General features: G+C 42.7%; 1 protein-coding gene across 7 annotated transcripts in view; it reads right to left on the bottom strand.

Annotated features, from left to right (window-relative positions):
- fbxo16 (F-box protein 16) overlaps positions 1 to 18,807 on the bottom strand; it is a 58,353-nt gene that overhangs the window by 19,695 nt on the left and 19,851 nt on the right. For all 7 annotated transcript variants that reach the window (XM_043680374.1, XM_043680357.1, XM_043680391.1 and 4 more), the window contains 2 exons: positions 5,379 to 5,584; positions 4,571 to 4,673 (listed from right to left, as the gene is read on the bottom strand). In XM_043680374.1, coding sequence (XP_043536309.1) covers positions 4,571 to 4,673; positions 5,379 to 5,584 — 309 coding nt within the window. The remainder of the gene's footprint in view (positions 1 to 4,570; positions 4,674 to 5,378; positions 5,585 to 18,807) is intronic.

Below are 18,807 nucleotides of genomic sequence, written 5' to 3'. Positions count from 1 at the left end.
GGAATATGGGATGGCGTTTTTACAGGGGGCAGGGTGGGAGGAGGTGTAGTCTAGGTAGCTGTGGGAGTTGGTTGGTTTATAGTAAATGTCCATGTGATTCGGTTGCCCAAGATAGAAATGGAGAGTTCTAGGAATGGGAGGGAGGAGTCTGAGACGGTCCAGGTAAATTTGAGGTCGGGGTGGAAGGTGTTAGTAAAGTGGATGAACTGTTCAACCTCCTCGTGGGAGCACGAGGCAGCACCGATACTTATCATTAACTAACTGAAATAGCTCCACAGAGGCCTGCAGCCCATCACCATGCCATTCCTTAGTTACATGGGGAGAGACCTTGATACTGATTCAGCTCCTTCAGAGACAACTCTCAGACTGAACAGAATACTCTAAACTCCTGTTCTTACCTGGCAGCCAGGGCTCCCTGATTGGAACAGATTAACAGCCCCAGTCAAGGAACTCATTTTCTATAAGACTACCTGGTTGACCTCGTTATAATCACTATATTCCTCCCCCTCTGAGTCTGAGGGCATAGGCCTGTTCTTTTCTTTGTAGCTCCTCCTAGGAGTATTTTAGCACCAGGTCAGGTTCCTCCAACTTGGCCTCTGATATGGGTGGCGTGTAATGCACCGTAGCCTGCTTCTTGTGCCAGGAACATCTCAAAAGTTAGATCAGCCGTATCCATCTCAGATTTCAAGGAATCTTCAATGCTGATGGAAAGGGAGAACTCAGGTTCTGGAATAGTCAGAAAGGCTGTTGAGGAACTGGGCACGTTTTGCTCCTGCACCGTTTGCGAGTTTGCAGCTTTCGTATGGTCCACATGCTTGTTCAGGGCTGTCATACTTACCTGAACTTTATATGTCACTGGACCTGATCTCGCGTCGACCATGACTCTTACCCATGCAGGGCTATTCCTGTGGTTCCTACACCAAACTTCATCCATGAAGTCAACTGTCTCTTTCACTTAGAAGAGCCTTTTGTCTGGCCTGGGCATTCTGTTTCATCATCCCCCCAGTTCAATAAAGATCAGATTGAATCTGGTGCAGAGTCTTCTCCCCATTTTCCTACAGGGGAAAAAAAAGTCATTCCACATCCATCATGTTTAGTCCCTAAGAATCTTGTATGTTTCTGTAAGGTTGCTTTTTATTCTTCTAATTCCAACGAGTACAGGCCCAACCTACTGAACCTCTCCTCATAAGACAATCCTTCCATACCTGGTTTCAGCCTAGTGAACCTTCTCTAGACTGCCTCCAATGCCAGTAAATCTTTCCTTAGAAAAGGGGCCAAAAACTGTTCACAGTATTTCAGCTGTGGTCCGACTCGTGCTTTGTACAGTTTTAGCAACACTTTCCTATTTCTATACTTCATTCCCTTTGAAATAAAGGCAACATTCCATTTGCCTTCTCTAATACCTGTTGAACATGGATGCTAGCATCTTGTGAATCATGGGTGAGGACTCCCAAATCTCTCTATTCAGTAGCTTTCTGTAATCGTTGTCCATTTAAATAATACTCAGCTCTTTGATTCTTCCTGTCAAAGGGCATAACTTCACATTTTCCCTCCAGTATTTTTCACCTGCCAAGTTTTTGCCCATTCACTTAACTTGGCTATACCCTCTGTAGATTCTTTCTTGTCTTCCTCAGCACTTGCATAGCTACATTGTGCCATCCATAAACTTGGGTATAGTACATCACTTTCTTCATTCAAGTCAATAATATACATTGTAAACAATTGTGAACACATATTGATCCCTGTGGCACTACACTAGCGAAAGGTTGCCAATTTAAAAATGCCCCCTTTATCCCATCATTCTGGCCTCTACAAGTTAGTCAATCTGCAATCCATGCTAAATATACAACATTCAACACAAGTTTAAAGATTCCCATGGCAGTTGGGGGAATTTAAATTAAACAAATTATAAGATTTGGTATCAGAAAAATAGTCTTGTTAACAACGATAATGAATCTACCAGACTTACATAAAATCCATGGCTCACTGAGTCCTCCAGGGAAGGAAATCTGCCATCCTTACCTGGTCTACACATGACTCACAAACCACAGCAATTTGGCTGATTCTTAAAAGGCTTATCAAGCTATTTCAGAGAATACTTGGTTGTATCAAACTGCTACAGAAACAAGCATTACAGATAACTTACACCACATCGGTGCAGCGATCCAAGAAGAATGGTTAGCATCGGTTTCTCAGGGACAATTAAAAAAGGGCAATAAATTTTGAACTTGTCAGTGATACTCACTTCTTAAGTTAATCAAATCAAGTTAATTTGTGACTTCAGGAGAGGAACAAAAGTATAGAACAAATTCTTCACTAACTGGAATGTTTTTTGAATGACTAAGTACAAAACCAGAATTAATCAAGAAGCAGTTGGATGATGTGAGGGCGGAACTGTAGGTCTGGATTAGTAACCTTTAGATTAGAGTGGTGCTGGAAAAGCACAGCAGGTCAGGCAACATCGGAGGAGCAGGAAAATCGACATTTCGGGCAAAAGCTCTTCATCAGGAATACAGGCAGGGTGCCTGCAGAGTGGAGAGATAAATGAGAGGGGGTTGAAAGTAACATAGAGTACTATAGGTGAATGGGGGTGGGGATGGAGGTGATAGGTCAGAGAGGAGGGTGGAGGGAAGGGGAACTGAGGAAGCTGGTGAAATCCACATTGATGCCATGGGGTTCAAGTGTTCCGAGGTGGAAGATGAGGCGTTCTTCCTCCAGGCGGCGGGTGGTGAGGGAGTGGCGGTGGAGCAGGCCCAGGACCTCCATGTCCTCGGCAGAGTGGGAGAGGGAGTTGAAATGTTGGGCCACAGGGCGGTGGGGTTGATTGGTGCGAGTGTCCCGGAGATATTCCCTATAGCACTCTGCTAGGAGGCTCTCCCCAATGTAGAGGAGACCGCATCGGGAGCAACGGATACAACAAATGATATTGGTGGATGTGCAGGTGAAACTTTGATGGATGTGGAAGGCTCCTTTGGTGCCTTGGATGGAGGTGAGGGAGGAGGTGTGGGTGCAGGTTTTGCAATTTCTGGAGTGGCAGGGGAGGGTGCCAGGAAGGGCAGGTGGGTTGTTCGGGGGTGTGGATCTGACCAGGTAGTCAAGGAGGGAACGGTCTTTGCGGAAAGCGGAAATAAGTGGGGAGGGAAATATATCCCTGGTGGTGGGGTCCATTTGGAAGTGGCAGAAATGTCGTCGGATGACCTCCTGCAAAAATGCCATCCCGTATTCCCAATTTCTCCGCCTATGCCATATCTGCTCCCAGGAGGACCAGTTCCACCACAGAATACACCAGATGGCCTCCTTCTTTAGAGACCACAATTTCCCTTCCCACGTGGTTAAAGATGCCCTCCAATGCATCTCATCCACATCCCGCCCTCCGCCCTCAAAGCCCACCCCTCCAACCGTAACAAGGACAGAACGCCCCTAGTGCTCACCTTCCACCCTACCAACCTTCGCATAAACCACAACATCCAAGATGCCCTCCAACGCATCTCATCCACATCCTGCCCTCCGCCCTCAAAGCCCACCCCTCCAACCGTAACAAGGACAGAACGCCCCTTGTGCTCACCTTCCACCCTACCAACCTTCGCATAAACCACATCATCCGACGACATTTCTGCCACCTCCAAATGGACCTTTAGATTCTTTCTTTGCTCACAGCACCACTGGAAATCACACATTTCTGAGACTCAATAAAGGGGAGTTAAAAGAGCAACAGGCACTGTCATGCTGGTCATCAATTCAATATCCTTTCCTCATATTATACACTATCTCTATGGAAGTTGTGCCTGAGACTACTTTGAGTTATTATTCTTGATTGAAGGGTTGCCTTCTGGCAAACTAGGAAGACATTGGCCGAAGTTCAAACAAGCAATGTTTAGAATTGAAAGGTGCTGCTTAGACAAATGCATGTGTTTGAGGTAAAAACAATGACTGCAGATGCTGGAAACCAGATTCTGGATCAGTGGTGCTGGAAGAGCACAGCAGTTCAGGCAGCATCTGAGGACAGGCAAAATCGACGTTTCGGGCAAAAGCCCTTCATCAGGAATTCCTGATGAAGGGCTTTTGCCCGAAACGTCGATTTTGCCTGTCCTCGGATGCTGCCTGAACTGCTGTGCTCTTCCAGCACCACTGATCCAGAAAATGCATGTGTTTGTTGAGAAAGGACCCAGGTCATTAGTGCAAACCTGAAAACTGCATCCCACCACCCACTGCTAAGTATAGGAAGTCAGCTTCATTTAACTGACTCTCATCAATAAAAGATCAATAATCCTTGAATTGACAATTTTGATCCTGCTTAAAAATTTAGGAAGGGACAATGAATTAGACACCAGTAGGTGGGACATTCAGAGGGTGAAACTCGATTTCACTAAAAGTAGAACCAGACAACAGCCAAATTTGACAGTTTGTATTCCTTGTGTCCAATTCCTTTTTCCATTGAAGTTTGTGGGTGCAGAATAAAGTGGCCTGCTATTTCAGCATTGGTTATTTGATTCGTTCTTTCTCCCAGGTCAATTTAACTTACTTTACTTTTTCCTTAAAGAAAGCTCAGGAGGAACTGTAGCAAACCTACCAGCGATTTTGCTTTCCTCATTTTGTAGTTTGCTGATGGATGCTTCATTCTTTCACGAGCCTGTTGGCCAAGAGTCGGGGTAGTTCCACCTCCCTTCTTTCTCCTGGAAAAATACAGCAACTCTCATTCAAGAATAATGTTATTAATTCAAGAATTAATAGAAAGTAATGTCATAGAACACATGAAATAGGCATAAGGCTGACCTGTTATCTACAGCAAAGTGTGTGGAAAGTTTCTTGGAAGAGATTTATCACTATATGATCACTTATAATGGATATTTCACAATAATCCCTACTAACATATGCCAAACATCAAGCTACACACTCAACTGAAGAAAATAATCTGTTCAGCTTAAAAAATGTATTCATGTTTTTGATGGTCAGATTAATATGTTTAACTATATGTGAAATGAATAAAACAAAATGGTAATTTTATGCATTAAATTACTGAGTCTTTTGCTTTGGAGTACTCTGTACATATTGATCCAAAATCAAATCTTAATAGTAATGATTTAACTCTTTTTTTTCAGTTCTTTTCTTTAAAATGACTATTTCCAAGGCACATATCAGGTTCATACTCAAAAATGTATTGGGTTCCAGTATTCCTTTCCAATTTCTCTTGTTGTTGTATCTGAACCAAACTGAATACACCCATAATTGTGCATTCAGGCTATTTATGTGATCTCAATGTGGTGTCCTCCAGCTTTCCATGCTGCAATGATAGAAACACAGAGGTTCCCCTCACGGTTGAACATGTCCTTTCCCTTCCCTGCTGGTAGCCCGATACCTCCTATAGCAGGTTTCCTTACGCTTCCCCAATGGGTTCACAGTTGTCCAGGTAGTTGAAACGTATGGTGTCTGTTGGATGTCGGTCTGAGTCACGCCATGGCGGGTGCTCAAGCTGCACTTTCCCTGGTTGGGGTCGAGCTGATGTCATTCTCAACTGCTTCTGATCCACAGGATCCTTTGGTAATGGATGGACATCCACCACAATAAATTCATCACTGGGTGGTGTCTGGAAATAGGAGAAATGATGAATAAATGCAAGTTTGTGGCATCAGTCCAGGGGCTATAAAGTTTGATGTAGGAAAGGTAAAAAGGTTGATTACAAGTTCCTCTACAACCTTTCCAAGACCACAGAATCAGGCAAGCACTTTTTTTTAAAATTGAGTATGTGATTTAAAAAAGCTATAGTCTTGGACAGTACAACGCAGAAAGAGGCTTTTCAATTCAATATACTGGTGCTGGCTCAGAGGAGGTACCCCATTGGACTCAATTACCTACTCTCCCCCAAGGTCCAAACTTACTCCTTTTCAAATATTATTCCAATTCCTAGATGAAAGCTATTATTTAATCTAGTACACTTCCTGGCATATTAATCCAGATCATAATGAGGTGTTGCATAGAAAGAATTCTGCTCATCTCCCCTCTGCTTCTTTTCTACCCAAACACTTGGGCAGCATGGCGGCTCACAGCACCATGGACCTGGGTTCAATTCCACTCCGGGCAAATGAAATTGTGGAGTTTGCGCGTTCTCGCCATGTCTGCGTGGGTTTCCTCCAGGTACTCTGGTTTTCTCCCACATTCCAAAGATGTGCAATTTAGGTGGATTGGCCATGTCAAATTGCCCATAGTGTCCAGGGATGTGCAAGTTAGGCGAATTAGCCCTGGGAAATGCAGTGTTTGGGTCTGGATCTGAGTGAGATGCACTTCAGGGTGTTGGTGTGGACCCAATGGATGGAATGGCCTCTTCCCCACTGTAGGGATTTTGTGACTCTATCTTAAATCTCTGTTCTTTGTTTACTGACTATTCTGGCATTGAAGAAAGGTTCTTCTTATTTGATCTACTGTTTTTATTTCTTTTTTCACACACAGCTGTTTTCCCATCATCTGTGTCCCATTCCAACTTTATCAACCACCACTAAATCATCCATGTTTGCAATTAGTGGTCACTTTACCTGCAAAGTCCAACAGGAGCAGTACAAGACACCAAAGGCAAGGGAAGGATAGGGAGAGAGGGAGATTTAATCAAAATACTATCGGAGGGACAGATAAGGCACTTCACCTCTCTCTAAAGACATGGAGAGTATGGTGGATACTAGTGTGCTCCCTCTCCAAGGATACTAAGGCATGAACATAATTGCTTCACTTTTTTTAATCAACCTGTTCTGAAATTTTATTATATACCTCTAGAGCAGGTGGGACTTGAACCCAGGCCTTCTGGCTCAGACATTTCCATTGCACCATTAAAGTCCTCATATTTGCTCTACCTTTCTTTTCTTTATGTCCAGAAATGCTCTTACACATAACTGGGGAATGCTTCTTTTTTTCCACACCATCAAATCATCCATTAACCTCCACCAGTAAATCACCCATGTTTCCATACTTACACTATCAAAACACCCCACAAAATAGAGCACCTGCATTAAATTTCCCTTTAACCTACTCTGCATTAAGGGAAACAATACCAGCATCTCAGGTAATGAAGCCCCCTCATCCCTAAAACTGTCTAAAAATTCCATCTATAAATTAAAATACACCTTCTTTCTTCCTAAAGTGTGAGTGCAGATTGGACATAGTTCCAGATCAAACCAAGCCAGAGACCCATAAAGTTTCAGCATACCTCCCTTGGTAGTCGGCAGGCAAGCCATCACGTGTTCAAAATGGTTAATATATGATTAACAGTATGCAACTGTATTGCCTAAGGCAACTAAATAGATAACACTGGCTCTTGGCATGCTAGTACAAGATTTCGCCTGTGTAAATAGTGTTAGTGAAAGCTGCATTATTTAGAACCATAACAACTAAAAGAATAAGAGCTGGATTTTCATGGACTTGAGAGGACTCAATGTTCGCTGATTGACAAAAGGGGATGGGACTGAGTTCAAACAGATCAAACTTCGGTTGTTGCAGAACCTTAACCTGAACTATTGGAGTCAAGAATTTATGAAGTAGTTGCAACACAATCGGCACAGATAAGGTTTGTTTAACATCAGTGCTCTTAAGTTATTTTAAATCCCTTGCTCTTTAAACTGTAAAATAAACTGGTTACAATTGTCAATGATTCTTAAAAAAAACTGTTTGATTTACAAGCCAGCTGATATAACATCTGTCAGTTTTAGCAGAGTTCTTTATGAGCCTATGAAGAGAGAGCACAGTAGTGACATTAGCTTGGTTTGATGTAATACAGTGACAAGGAAGTTGGGCAGTTAAATTAGTTTTCAATTGACTCAGAACAATGGCAAGAGGGGAACAGTACGAATGGCTTTGGATTCAAACATGACTTTGGGAAGATAAAGGGACGGTGGGATTAGGTGGTGATTCAGGCCGTGGGGGGAACAGGATGCTGTAGAATTACTTTTGGATTGCTCTTGCAATAACTCACCTTCTGTGATGTCAACCTTTACGGAAACATACAAAGAGTGGACAACTGGAGCAGAGTAGTGAGGAGGTTCTGTGTTTTGCTTCCAATATTTTCGGTGGTTTGTATAAATTCGAGGCAATAAGTATTTATATTTTCTGTCCAGTGGTTTTTGTTCAAAGTACTTGCTAAATGTGAGTTTAAGGACTATCAGGAGGACCAGGCAGAACACAGACCATGACAGTTTGGAGCAGGATGTGAGAGCAGAACAGTAAGAAAGAGAAGTATGATGTGGCGGTTGTACATAACTCAATAATTATGCAGACGGGTAACTTAATCTTTTATTGGCAGGATCGAGAGTTCCAGCTGATATGTTAATTGCCTGGTGCCCAGGTCAGGAACATTTTGAATTGGTTTGATAAGGTATTAGAGGGAAAGGGAGTTGAAAGGATAGGATACAAATATAAAGAACAGGAAGCTAAAGATTCGACTGGAGAATACCAGAAATTAGGAATTAAACTGAAGGACACCTAAATGGTTATAACCTCTGGATTATCATTTCAGCCACATACAAATTGATGCCAACTGAGGAAATGGTGCAAAAAAAAGGAAGTTTAACTTCTTCGGTCATTGATACCAACCAGAATTGGGACAGCAAAGAATTATACTGTTCTGATGGGTAACACATCTGAAGTGGATGGGACTTGAACCTGTGCCTCCTGACTCAGAATAGGGTCACCATGGGTATACCAGAAGAGCTCCTTGCACCACAGCAATAAGGCCTCTCTCAAACCTACCAGGGTTCACAGTGAAAAAATAAAAGGAATTACAACACTCGTGCATGATCAGCTTCTGACATTTCTTCACAACTGGGAGATAATAAACATCTGACAACTTTTCACCAAAGATTTGAATGGGACAAGGACACAATCACAAAAGATGGGGCTTTGGGATGAACACATATATCTGAAGCACACACATTATGTAAAGCTTTATTGGTTTGAATAAACTGTAATTCTTTGACAATACTGAACCACCATTCGTTCAGAATCCTTTAACACTTAACTTCCCCCATACCATATACTTTTTACTAGAGATGCACACAGATAATCACAGCTCTAGGGATTGACATCTTTATCTGTGTCTATCAATGCAGGCACAGTGCACATGTATTCATGATAATGTCTGCTTTTGCTTCATTCCTTCTGTGGGAGAAGGATAAGTGTGAACATTACCAGGCAAAAGTGAAGAGGATGCCTGACATAAGGTTCTTGACTCCCTTCAAGGAGCAGGCTGTCAAGTTGGCACAATAGTAAGGACAAGCGGTGAAAGGGAGATTGGATACCTATAACTATCTAGTGAGAAAACCTTCAATGTGCATCAACCTTGGTTAAGCGAGGTAGCTCATGATACTAACAAAGCATTGTGTTTTTCTATGCAGCCCCCAGATCCCATACCCAAACCCAAATAAAAGGAAGAAAAGATCCATCTCCAGTCCTTTCTCTAATAGCCCATCAAACCAGAATCCTGAGGAGGAACAGTTGTGAGCTTGAGACAATGAACTGTCAAGGCCTTCCTCCTCATTCTCCAGCAGAAGAGACATTCATCTATTGGGAAGTCTATCCAAAATAGGCTTGAAGTCACATTCTTGCACAACACAGCACAGACAATGGGCCCTCAGACAGAGGGGGGAAGAAACAGTCAATGTCTCTGACACTTGGAGCAATGCTGGAAAACCAGCCCTGCTTTATCTAGTACATTTGATAATGCTCTGGACTCAGCCAATAATGAGGCTGATGGAAATGCATTGGCAAACAGGGTAAATGTGAGGTGCTGCATTTTGGAAAGTGCAGGACTTATACACTTCATGGTAAGGTCCTGGGAAGTACTGCTGAACAAAGAGACCTTGGAGTGCAGGTTCATAGTTCCTTCCAAGTAGAGTCTCAGGTAGATATGAAAGTGAAAAAGACATTTGGCATGCTTTCGTTTATTGGTCAAAGCATTAAGTATAGGAGTTGGGAGGTCGTGCTGTGGCTGTACAGGACATTGGTTAGGCCACTTTTGGAATATTGTGTGTAATTCTGGTCTCCCTCTTATTGGAAGGATGTTGTGAAACTTCAAAGTTCAGAAAAGATTCACAAGGATGTTGCCAGGGTTAGAGAGGTTGAGCTATAGGGAGAGGCTGAATAGGCTGGGGCTGCTTTCCCTGGAATGTTGGAGGCTGAGGAGTGATCTTATAGAGATTTATAAAATCATGAGGGGCATGGATAGGGGAAATAGACAAGGTCTTTTTTCCCTGGGTGGGTGAGTCCAAAACTCGAGGTGCGAGGGGAAAAATTTAAAAAGGACCCAAGGGGCAACTTTTTCACGCAGAGGGTGGTGCATGTATGGAATGAGCTGCAAGAAGAAGTGGTGGAGGTTGGTACAATTGCAACATTTTAAAGGTGTCTGGATGGGTATGTGAATAGGAAGGATTTAGAGGGATAAGGGCCATGTGCTAGCAAACGGAAGTGGACGACGTTAGAATATCTGGTCGGCATGGATGAGTCGGACTGAAGGGTGTGTTTCCGTGCTGTACCTCTCTGACTCTATGACATACGAAAACAGTATCTGTCAGAAGTACCGGAGTCTTTCGAAGACTGGACTGAAGGGCAGAGGAATTGGCTAGGTTCAGTCTAATGGTGTGACTCTGGCCTATAAGTGTATGTCTCCGTGGAATGAGTGGTGGCCACCATGGCGATCCAGGTCCAGCAGAACAATCAGAATCTGTCAGATATGCACAACAATCTTTGTTTTATCGCTGGAGCCATGGGTACATTCATTCACTGATGAGGCGAGAGAGGACAGAGACACCTTGACCTCCCTTCAGATGCTCAATCTCCTCAAGGGATGAGTAAGGTCCTATTGCATACCAACAGGGGGGAGGAGGAGGACCAACGGACAGGTACCGAGGGATTATTTCAGAACAATTTGGGGTGCCCTTGACACCATCTCCATTCTGCCAGGTGCTTCCATCAGATCAGGCTAAGGAGGTTGAATCTACACCTGTGCAGCAGACATCCAAGCAGATCACTGATCACTAAAAGACAGCTTAGGCAACCAGCAAAGCAGTCAACTTGAGCAAACCTCAAGTTTACCTGCAGCTGACAAAATGACACCAAGTTGAGGCAGTAGAAAAATAAAGATTAAACAATACTGAAATCACTTTGAGTCCTGTACAACACAACAACTGACACAAATGCAGAATTTTGTATGAGAATCATGCAACCTCATTCAATCTGTAAAGATTCCTGACTATTTGTTTTTCCTGAGGAGTGCAGATCACCAAACATGCTTATATGTGCATCATGTGGAGCAGCACAAGGAGCATTAAGGTAGTCATTCCCTGTAATTTTCTCAAAGGAATGTAACCTCCAGAAAGTAGGAATATCAGCTGGATGCTTGTGCTTTGGGTGTCAATCAGTATTGTTTAGTATCTCAACATTTCTAATTGCAGCTGAGGTGTGAATCATGAGCATAGCCCCCATGTAATCCTGCATAAATCCATTCTGATGCTCTAGAGAATGAGTGAGAGACAATTGGTGTAAAGGAACTAGATAAATTTACAATTAATGGCAAACAAAGTATTGTAACAATTTAAACATATAAAGCAAGGAATGCTTCTGTGCCATTACTGGTGCCCACACACGCTAATGTAAAGTCATTTGCTGTCGAATATAGCTGTCAGGTTCTCCTGGGCAAGTCTGGCTTGTCTCTGTATTTTGCTGGCTTTTTCAGCATCCTTATAAACAGTGTTGGCTCCCTCAGCATTTCAATTTAACTTCCTATTTTTCTCTTGAGGAGACAGGTGGCTAGTCCATCTCCTCCTTGAGTTCCTGGATGCAGTTGGAAAGGTCACGAGGTCTCCAGGGAGCAGCGAAGCCTGTTAGGATACATGAGTATGCAATTTAAATTTTTTTTAGTTCCGTTTTTTCTTCGGTTCCTAGACGCAGTCGGAGAGGTCATGAGGTCTCCAGGGATCAGCAGAGTCTGTTGTGATATGTGAGTATACGGTTTAAATTTCTTTTAGTTTCGGTTTTTCTTCAGTTCCTGGATGCAGTCGGAGAGGTCACAAGGTCACATATTTGGGTGGTTGCTTCACCCGAAACATTTCTTCGGTAATGTCTCCCACCCATTCTCCTCCTCTAACCAAAAAAAATTCTTTGTGTTATGAAGATGTGGGTGCACCTTTAAGAGAGTTAAAAGCAGCAGAACTACTGGACACAGCACTAAGTGTTCTCAATAAGGCAACAATGTATGTAGGAGAAAGTGAGGTCTGCAGATGCTGGAGATCAGAGCTGGATATGTGTTGCTGGAAAAGCGCAGAAGGGCTTATGCTCGAAATGTCAATTCTCCTGTTCCCTGGATGCTGCCTGACCTGCTGCGCTTTTCCAGCAACACATTTCCAACAACGTATGTAGCACTGGGTTGAGCAACTCGAGTAGTTCGTTGCCTGGAGACAAAAACAAATTCAAATTCGGCCAATCAGTTTAAACTATACCCCGATAAAAATATCAATTTCCAATCAAGTTTGAATTGAGTATATTGACAATCTTAAAAGCCAATGACACAATCCGATGCACTGGAGTATAAGGCCAGGGAAAATTGAACAGTTGAGAGGAGAACTGACAAGCCCAGCATGTAAACAGACTGCCTGAAAATATAGCCCTCTTAAAAAGGTACCTTTTCGATCAGTAACCTGTGATGAAGAAATTCCTAAGAAAAAGAAAACAAGACACAGGAAGATCCAAATAGAAGAACGAAAGCTGCCTGGTTTTGAGATAAGAAATGTTGTTTTGTAAATCTTCATTGGGAGTTTTATCAGTCTCGTATTATAGAAGGGAAGGTAAAAGATAGGTTAGAGAAAGAAATTGTAAATAGTGGTTAATTAATTATTCTCTGCTATACATTAAGAAATAAAGTTGTTAATTTTTACTTTACATTGTTCTTGGTCACTCGAATTTTCACAGATTACTGCATGGGATTTTTGTTTTCTGTTTTGCTGGTTTTAAATTAAGCAGGTAAGTTTACCCCATGTCATAACAGTTTGGGGGCTCAGGTCTGTGATTTGAACTGGTTTAGACAGGTTAGAATAGAAATGGGGGTACTAAAAATCCTAGCAGATTTAAACACGTGCCAGGTTAGTGTCCTAGATCTTTAAATAAAATGCAGGTGAGACAATTTTTTTAAATTTTGGTGATTGTAGTTGATTAAATTCAAAGTGAGAGAAATGGCATTTAAAATTGCAAAAAAGGTTCTGAGATATGAAGATGATTCTCAAATTTGCCAAGAAAGTTTAGAAGGAAAGAAAAATACCATACTTTTAGAATTAGCAAATAAGTTAGATTTGGGTTTAACCAAGGACAAAAGTAAAGCTGAAATTGTAAAGGGGTTACTTAAACACTTAGGTGTGTCAGAGAAACAGACAAGTGCAGTAGAGGTAGAAAAACTTAAAAAACAACTGAGGAAAATGGAGTTAGAAGACAAACAAAGAGACAGAGAGGAAAGAGGGAGGGAGAGAGAAAGGGAAGGAAGAGAGAAGAAAGAGAGTGTGAGGAAAAAGAGAGAGAGATGAAAGGAAGAAAGAAAGAAAGGGATACAAGAAAGGGAGAGAGAAAGAGAGAGAATTTGAACTTGAGAAGTTGCGACTTAGTCAGCAAAGTCAACAGGATGCAGATTAAAAGAGAAGGTAGTGATACATATATAAATGTGTCAAAACTCTGCCACACTTTGATGAGAAAGATGTTGAAGCCTTCTTTATTTCATTCGAAAAATTGCCTAGGCAGATGGAGTGATCCGAGGATTTATGGGTAATGCTAGTCCAGAATAATTGGTAGGCAGAGCTAGTGAGGTATTTGCTGCATTGTCAGGTATGGTGTCAAGAGGTTATGAAGAGGTTAAACAGGCTATTTTAAGTGCTTATGAAATGGTACCAGAAGCATATAGACAGCAGTTCAGAAACACAAAGAAGGAACCAGGTCAGACTTATGTTGAGTTCGAAAGAATTAAACAGAGACACTTTGATCAATGGGTGCTTGCTTTGAAAATAGATAAGTCATTTGAGGATCTCAGAGATTATTCTGCTGGAGGAGTTTAAAAACTCAAGTCCAGAGATGGTAAGAATTCACGTGGAGGAACAGAAAGTTCAGGAAGTGAGAAGGGCAGCAGAATTAGCAGATTAGTACATAGCTTCCAGCCAGAATTTCATCCTGTGAGGAATAGAAGTTGGAAGAAGGGGAGATCCTACACTACTAAACCAAGAGTCGAGCGTACTGGTATGATTTTACCACAGGTTAAAGTAGCCCAAGAGGGTGGACAAGAGGTGAAAGGCCTCAGGTGGGGTCACAGAAAATTACAGTGCCAGTGGTTTCAGAAGAGCAGTGGGTAAAAGTGTTTTCACTGCCAGAAAGTGGGACACGTAAAGACACTGTGTGAAAGAAAGGTGCTGTGGGAAAAGATGTGGTAAAAAAAAGCTAAGCCAGTGGCATTAGCGAAGGAAGTAAAGGAGACCCCAAGAAAAGCTGAGGAGCTGCAGGAGAGTGCATAGCCTAGGCAGGGGCTGGATATGGAGTTAGTACCTGCTCTCTCCAAAGAATTCACCTCTGTGGGTAAAGTTTACTCAGAAAGAACAGGGGGAGAAGGACAAGAAGTTATAATTTTGAGAGATACAAGATCTAACCAGTCACTGATAGCAAGGGATGAGTGAATATGCACTCTTCATGATCTGTTACCCGAGAGTGCTGTAATTTGTGGGATAGATGGACAGAAATTTAGTCTTCCCCTATGTAAGATCAGGTTGGAGTGCCAACGTAAGACTGGGGAAGTTACAGTGGAAGTGATTGACAGAGTGTCAGTTCCAGGAATTCAGTTTGTTCTTGGGAATGACTGAGTGGGTCCAAGGTGAGAGTGACACCCCTTGTTGTGGAGAAGCTCAAGGAAGATCAAGAAACTGAGGAGTTAAAACAGAAATATCCATATGGTGCACCACAAAACGTAACAGTTTTACAGGACGTGGTGGCCCTTTTTAAATTATATTGAAACTGACTTGTCGGCAATATTAGTCAGGGTCGTGGTATAGCTGTGGGAATCTTTATGGGCACCCGTGGGGCCCCGGGAGGAGGAGACTAGAAGGAAAAGAATGTGGGTACTGTAGGGGGTACTCCCAGGGATGGGAGCCTCAGTGGAGGTGTGATGAGTAAGACAGGATAAAGTAGCAAGACATTATCTAATTTAAGTAACTTGAATGTAAGTTAAGCTAGCATTTATTCAATATGTTTGTAGTTTAGTTTTAGTTAAGTAAATAGGTTTGTTTCGTTAGAATAGTGGATTGTTTAGCAACAATGGTACTATGTTATGGCCTTGTTCTTTGTACTTTTTTTTTCTGTTTTGATGGACCCACTACCCTAAGTCACAGCACGAAATGAAAAGTAAAGAGAAAGATGAAGGAGCAATGGTACTATGTTATGGCCTTGTTCTTTGTACTTTTTTTTCTGTTTTGATGGACCCACTACCCTAAGTCACAGCACGAAATGAAAAGTAAAGAGAAAGATGAAGGAGTTGAGGTTCAGTTAGTGGATACCCTGTTTGACATAATGGTGCAGGAAAAACCTGAACAGGTAGAGGGTCAGACAGTGTGTTTAGTCCTGAAAGGCTAAGAGACTTGCAACAGCAAGACAAGATGAGAAAAGGTATATATGTGGATGCATACTCTGAAAAGGAGGCAGAAATTATTCCGGAGGGTTATTATCTAAAAGATAGAATCCTCAGACGGAAATGGAGACCACAGCAGGTTAGTGCAGAGTAGAAATGGGCTGAAGTGCACCAGATTGTGTTGCCTGTAGCATATAGACAGGAAGTATTATGGGTAGCATATGAACTACCTGTTGAAGGTCACCTAGGGAAACAAAAGACTCAGGCTAAGGTACAAAAACATTTTTATTGGCCTGGAATGCACAAGGATGTGGTTAACTTTTGCCGAACGTGTCATACGTGCCACAGGCGGTAATAAAACCAGCACCTTTGTTACCAATTCCTGCATTTGAAGAACCTTTCACGCGGGTTTTAATTGATTGTGTAGGTCCCCTCCCGAGAACTAAAAGTGGGAGCCAGTACTTGTTAAACATAATGGATGTATCTACCAGATTTCCGGAGGCAATTCCATTACGGAATATCAAGGCAAAAAAAGGTGATAGAGTAGTTAGTAGCTTACTTCACATGATATGGGCTACCCAGAGAGATTCAGTCGGATCAAGGGTCAAATTTTACTGCTAGGCTGTTTAAGGAGGTTATGGAGAGCTTATGTATGCAGCATTTTAAATCCAGTGCATATTATCCTGAATCCCAGGGAGCTTTAGATAGGTGGCATCAGACCTTGAAGACCATGTTGAGAGCATACTGTCAGGATTACCAGAATGATTGGGATAAAAGTATCCTATTCATATTGTTTGCCATTAGAGATGCCCCAAACAAATCTACTCAGTTCACTCCTTTTGAGTTAACTTTTGGTCATGAAATGAGAGGCCCTTTGAAATTAATTAAAGAAAAATTGACAGGACCAAAGTCCGAGATCTCACAATTAGATTATGTATGGGATGTGAGGGAGAGATTAAATCGAGTAGGTGAGTTAGCTAAACAGCGCCTAAAGAGGGCACAATGTAGAATGAAGCATGTGGCAGATTAAAAACTCTGAGACTTAGATGTTTTCCCAAGGGAATAATATTTTAGTACTGTTACCAATGATAGGAGATCCCTTCAAAGCCAGGTTTAGTGGTCCCTATCAAATTGAGAAAAAGTTAAGTCGGGGAACTATTTAGTGCCAGATAGAAAAAAAGGTAACGGCATGTGAACATGTTGGAACAGTATTACACTAGAGAGAAAGAACTGGAGAAACAGGTGTTGGTTACTGCCCTGCAGAGTGAGGAATCAAATATGGACATGGATTTTGAGGTGCCTCAAAATAGATTTAAAAATGAAGATGTCCTTGAGGAGTGGCAGAGGTTAGTAAGCTATCTGTCTCAGGAGCATAGAACGGAGTTGCAAGATTTGTTACTATAGTATAAGGACATTTGTAAGAATCAAATGGGGAGGACTAATGCTATTCTACATGAAGTGGACGTAGAGAATACTGCTCCAATAAAACAACACTCTGATCTGCTTAATCCTCTCAAGGCCAGACAGGTCCAGATGGAGGTGGAGGCCATGCTCGACGAGAACATCACTGAACCAAGCCAGAGCGAGTGGAGTTCGCTGATCGTTTTATTTCCCAAATTGGATGGGAAACAACGATTCTGCGTGGATTATCGGAAGGTCAACGCTGTCACAAAATCGGACTCCTATCCAATTCCTAGATTTGAGGACTGTATCGAGAAAGTCGGACAAGCCAGTTACATCACCAAATTCGACTTAATGCATAGTTACTGGCAGGTACCTTTATCAGAGACGGCAAAAGAAATTTCTGTGTTTGTAACCCCAAATGGGCTATATCAGTTTAAAGTGATGCCCTTTTGAATGAAGAATGCATCCACCACATTCCTAAGACTCATGAACAGAGTTGTAGCTGGGTTAACAAATTATGCAGGAGGAGAAAGTGAGGACTGCAGATGCTGGAGATCAGAGCTGAAAATGCACAGCAGGTCAGGCAGCATCCAAGGAACAGGAGAATCGAAGAAGGGCTTATGCCCGAAACGTCAATTCTCCTGTTCCTTGGATGCTGCCTGACCTGCTGCGCTTTTCCAGCAACACATTTTCAGCTTAACAAATTGTGCAGTCTATTTGGACGATGTAGTACCTGGAGTACTACATGCAGTTCTGGTCACCGCATTAAAGGGAGGATGTGGAAGCTTTGGAATGGGTTCAGAGGAGACTTACTGGGATGTTGCCTGGTATGGACAGAAGTTCTTACAAGGAAAGGCTGAGGGAACTGAGGCTGTTTTCGTTGGAGAGAAGGAGGTTGAGAGGTGACAATAGAGACATATAAGATAATCAGAGGGTTAGACAGGGTGGACAGTGAGAGCCTTTTTCCTCGAATGGTGAAGGCTATCACGAGGGGACATAGCTTTAAATTGAAGGGTGATAGATTTAGGACAGATATTAGGGGTAGTTTCTTTACTCTGAGTGGTAGGGGCATGGAACGGCCTGTCTGCAACAGTAGTAGACTCGCCGACGTTAAGGGCATTCAAACAGGCATTGGATATATATATGGATAATAATGGAATGATGTAGGTTAGATGGGCATCAGATTAATTTCGCAGGTCGGTGCAACATCGAGGGCCGAAGGGCCTGTACTCCGCTGTAAAGCTCTATGTTCTATTTTGACTCTCTTCTATGATTACAGCCCATCACATTGCTAGGCTGTGCCACAAACAATCACTATTCTGGAGACACTGTCCGGTAATTACCGAAATGCTTGTCCTGTGGTCCAGGCAACACAAGCATATCTTCAGACTAACAACCATCTACACAATGATGGCTCTAGTGGACGTATAGGCAGCATTATAGCACTGTTCAGCATCGGACTAAGAGCTTCACACCTGGGTCATTGGTCATGTCTTCTGGGGGTGCCCTTGTCACCCATGAGCCAGCCTGACCACCCTGGCCGACCCATTGTCTCAGCATGCTCCTGCCCCACTGAACTCATCTCTACCTACCTCGACACTGTCCTATCCCCCCTAGTCCAGGAACTCCCCACATACGTTCGAGACACCACCCACGCCCTCCACCTCCTCCAAGACTTCCGTTTCCCATGCCCCCAATGCCTCAGCTTCACCATGGATATCCAATCCCTCTACACCTCCATCCACCATGACCAGGGCCTCCAAGCCCTCCGTTTCTTCCTCTCC

Source organism: Chiloscyllium plagiosum, chromosome 3 (genome assembly GCF_004010195.1).
Source record: "Chiloscyllium plagiosum isolate BGI_BamShark_2017 chromosome 3, ASM401019v2, whole genome shotgun sequence".
In the NCBI taxonomy this organism is placed as follows: Eukaryota; Metazoa; Chordata; class Chondrichthyes; order Orectolobiformes; family Hemiscylliidae; genus Chiloscyllium; species Chiloscyllium plagiosum.
The sequence above is the reverse complement of the archived record's forward strand: the minus strand, read 5'-3'. Positions and strand labels throughout refer to the sequence as shown.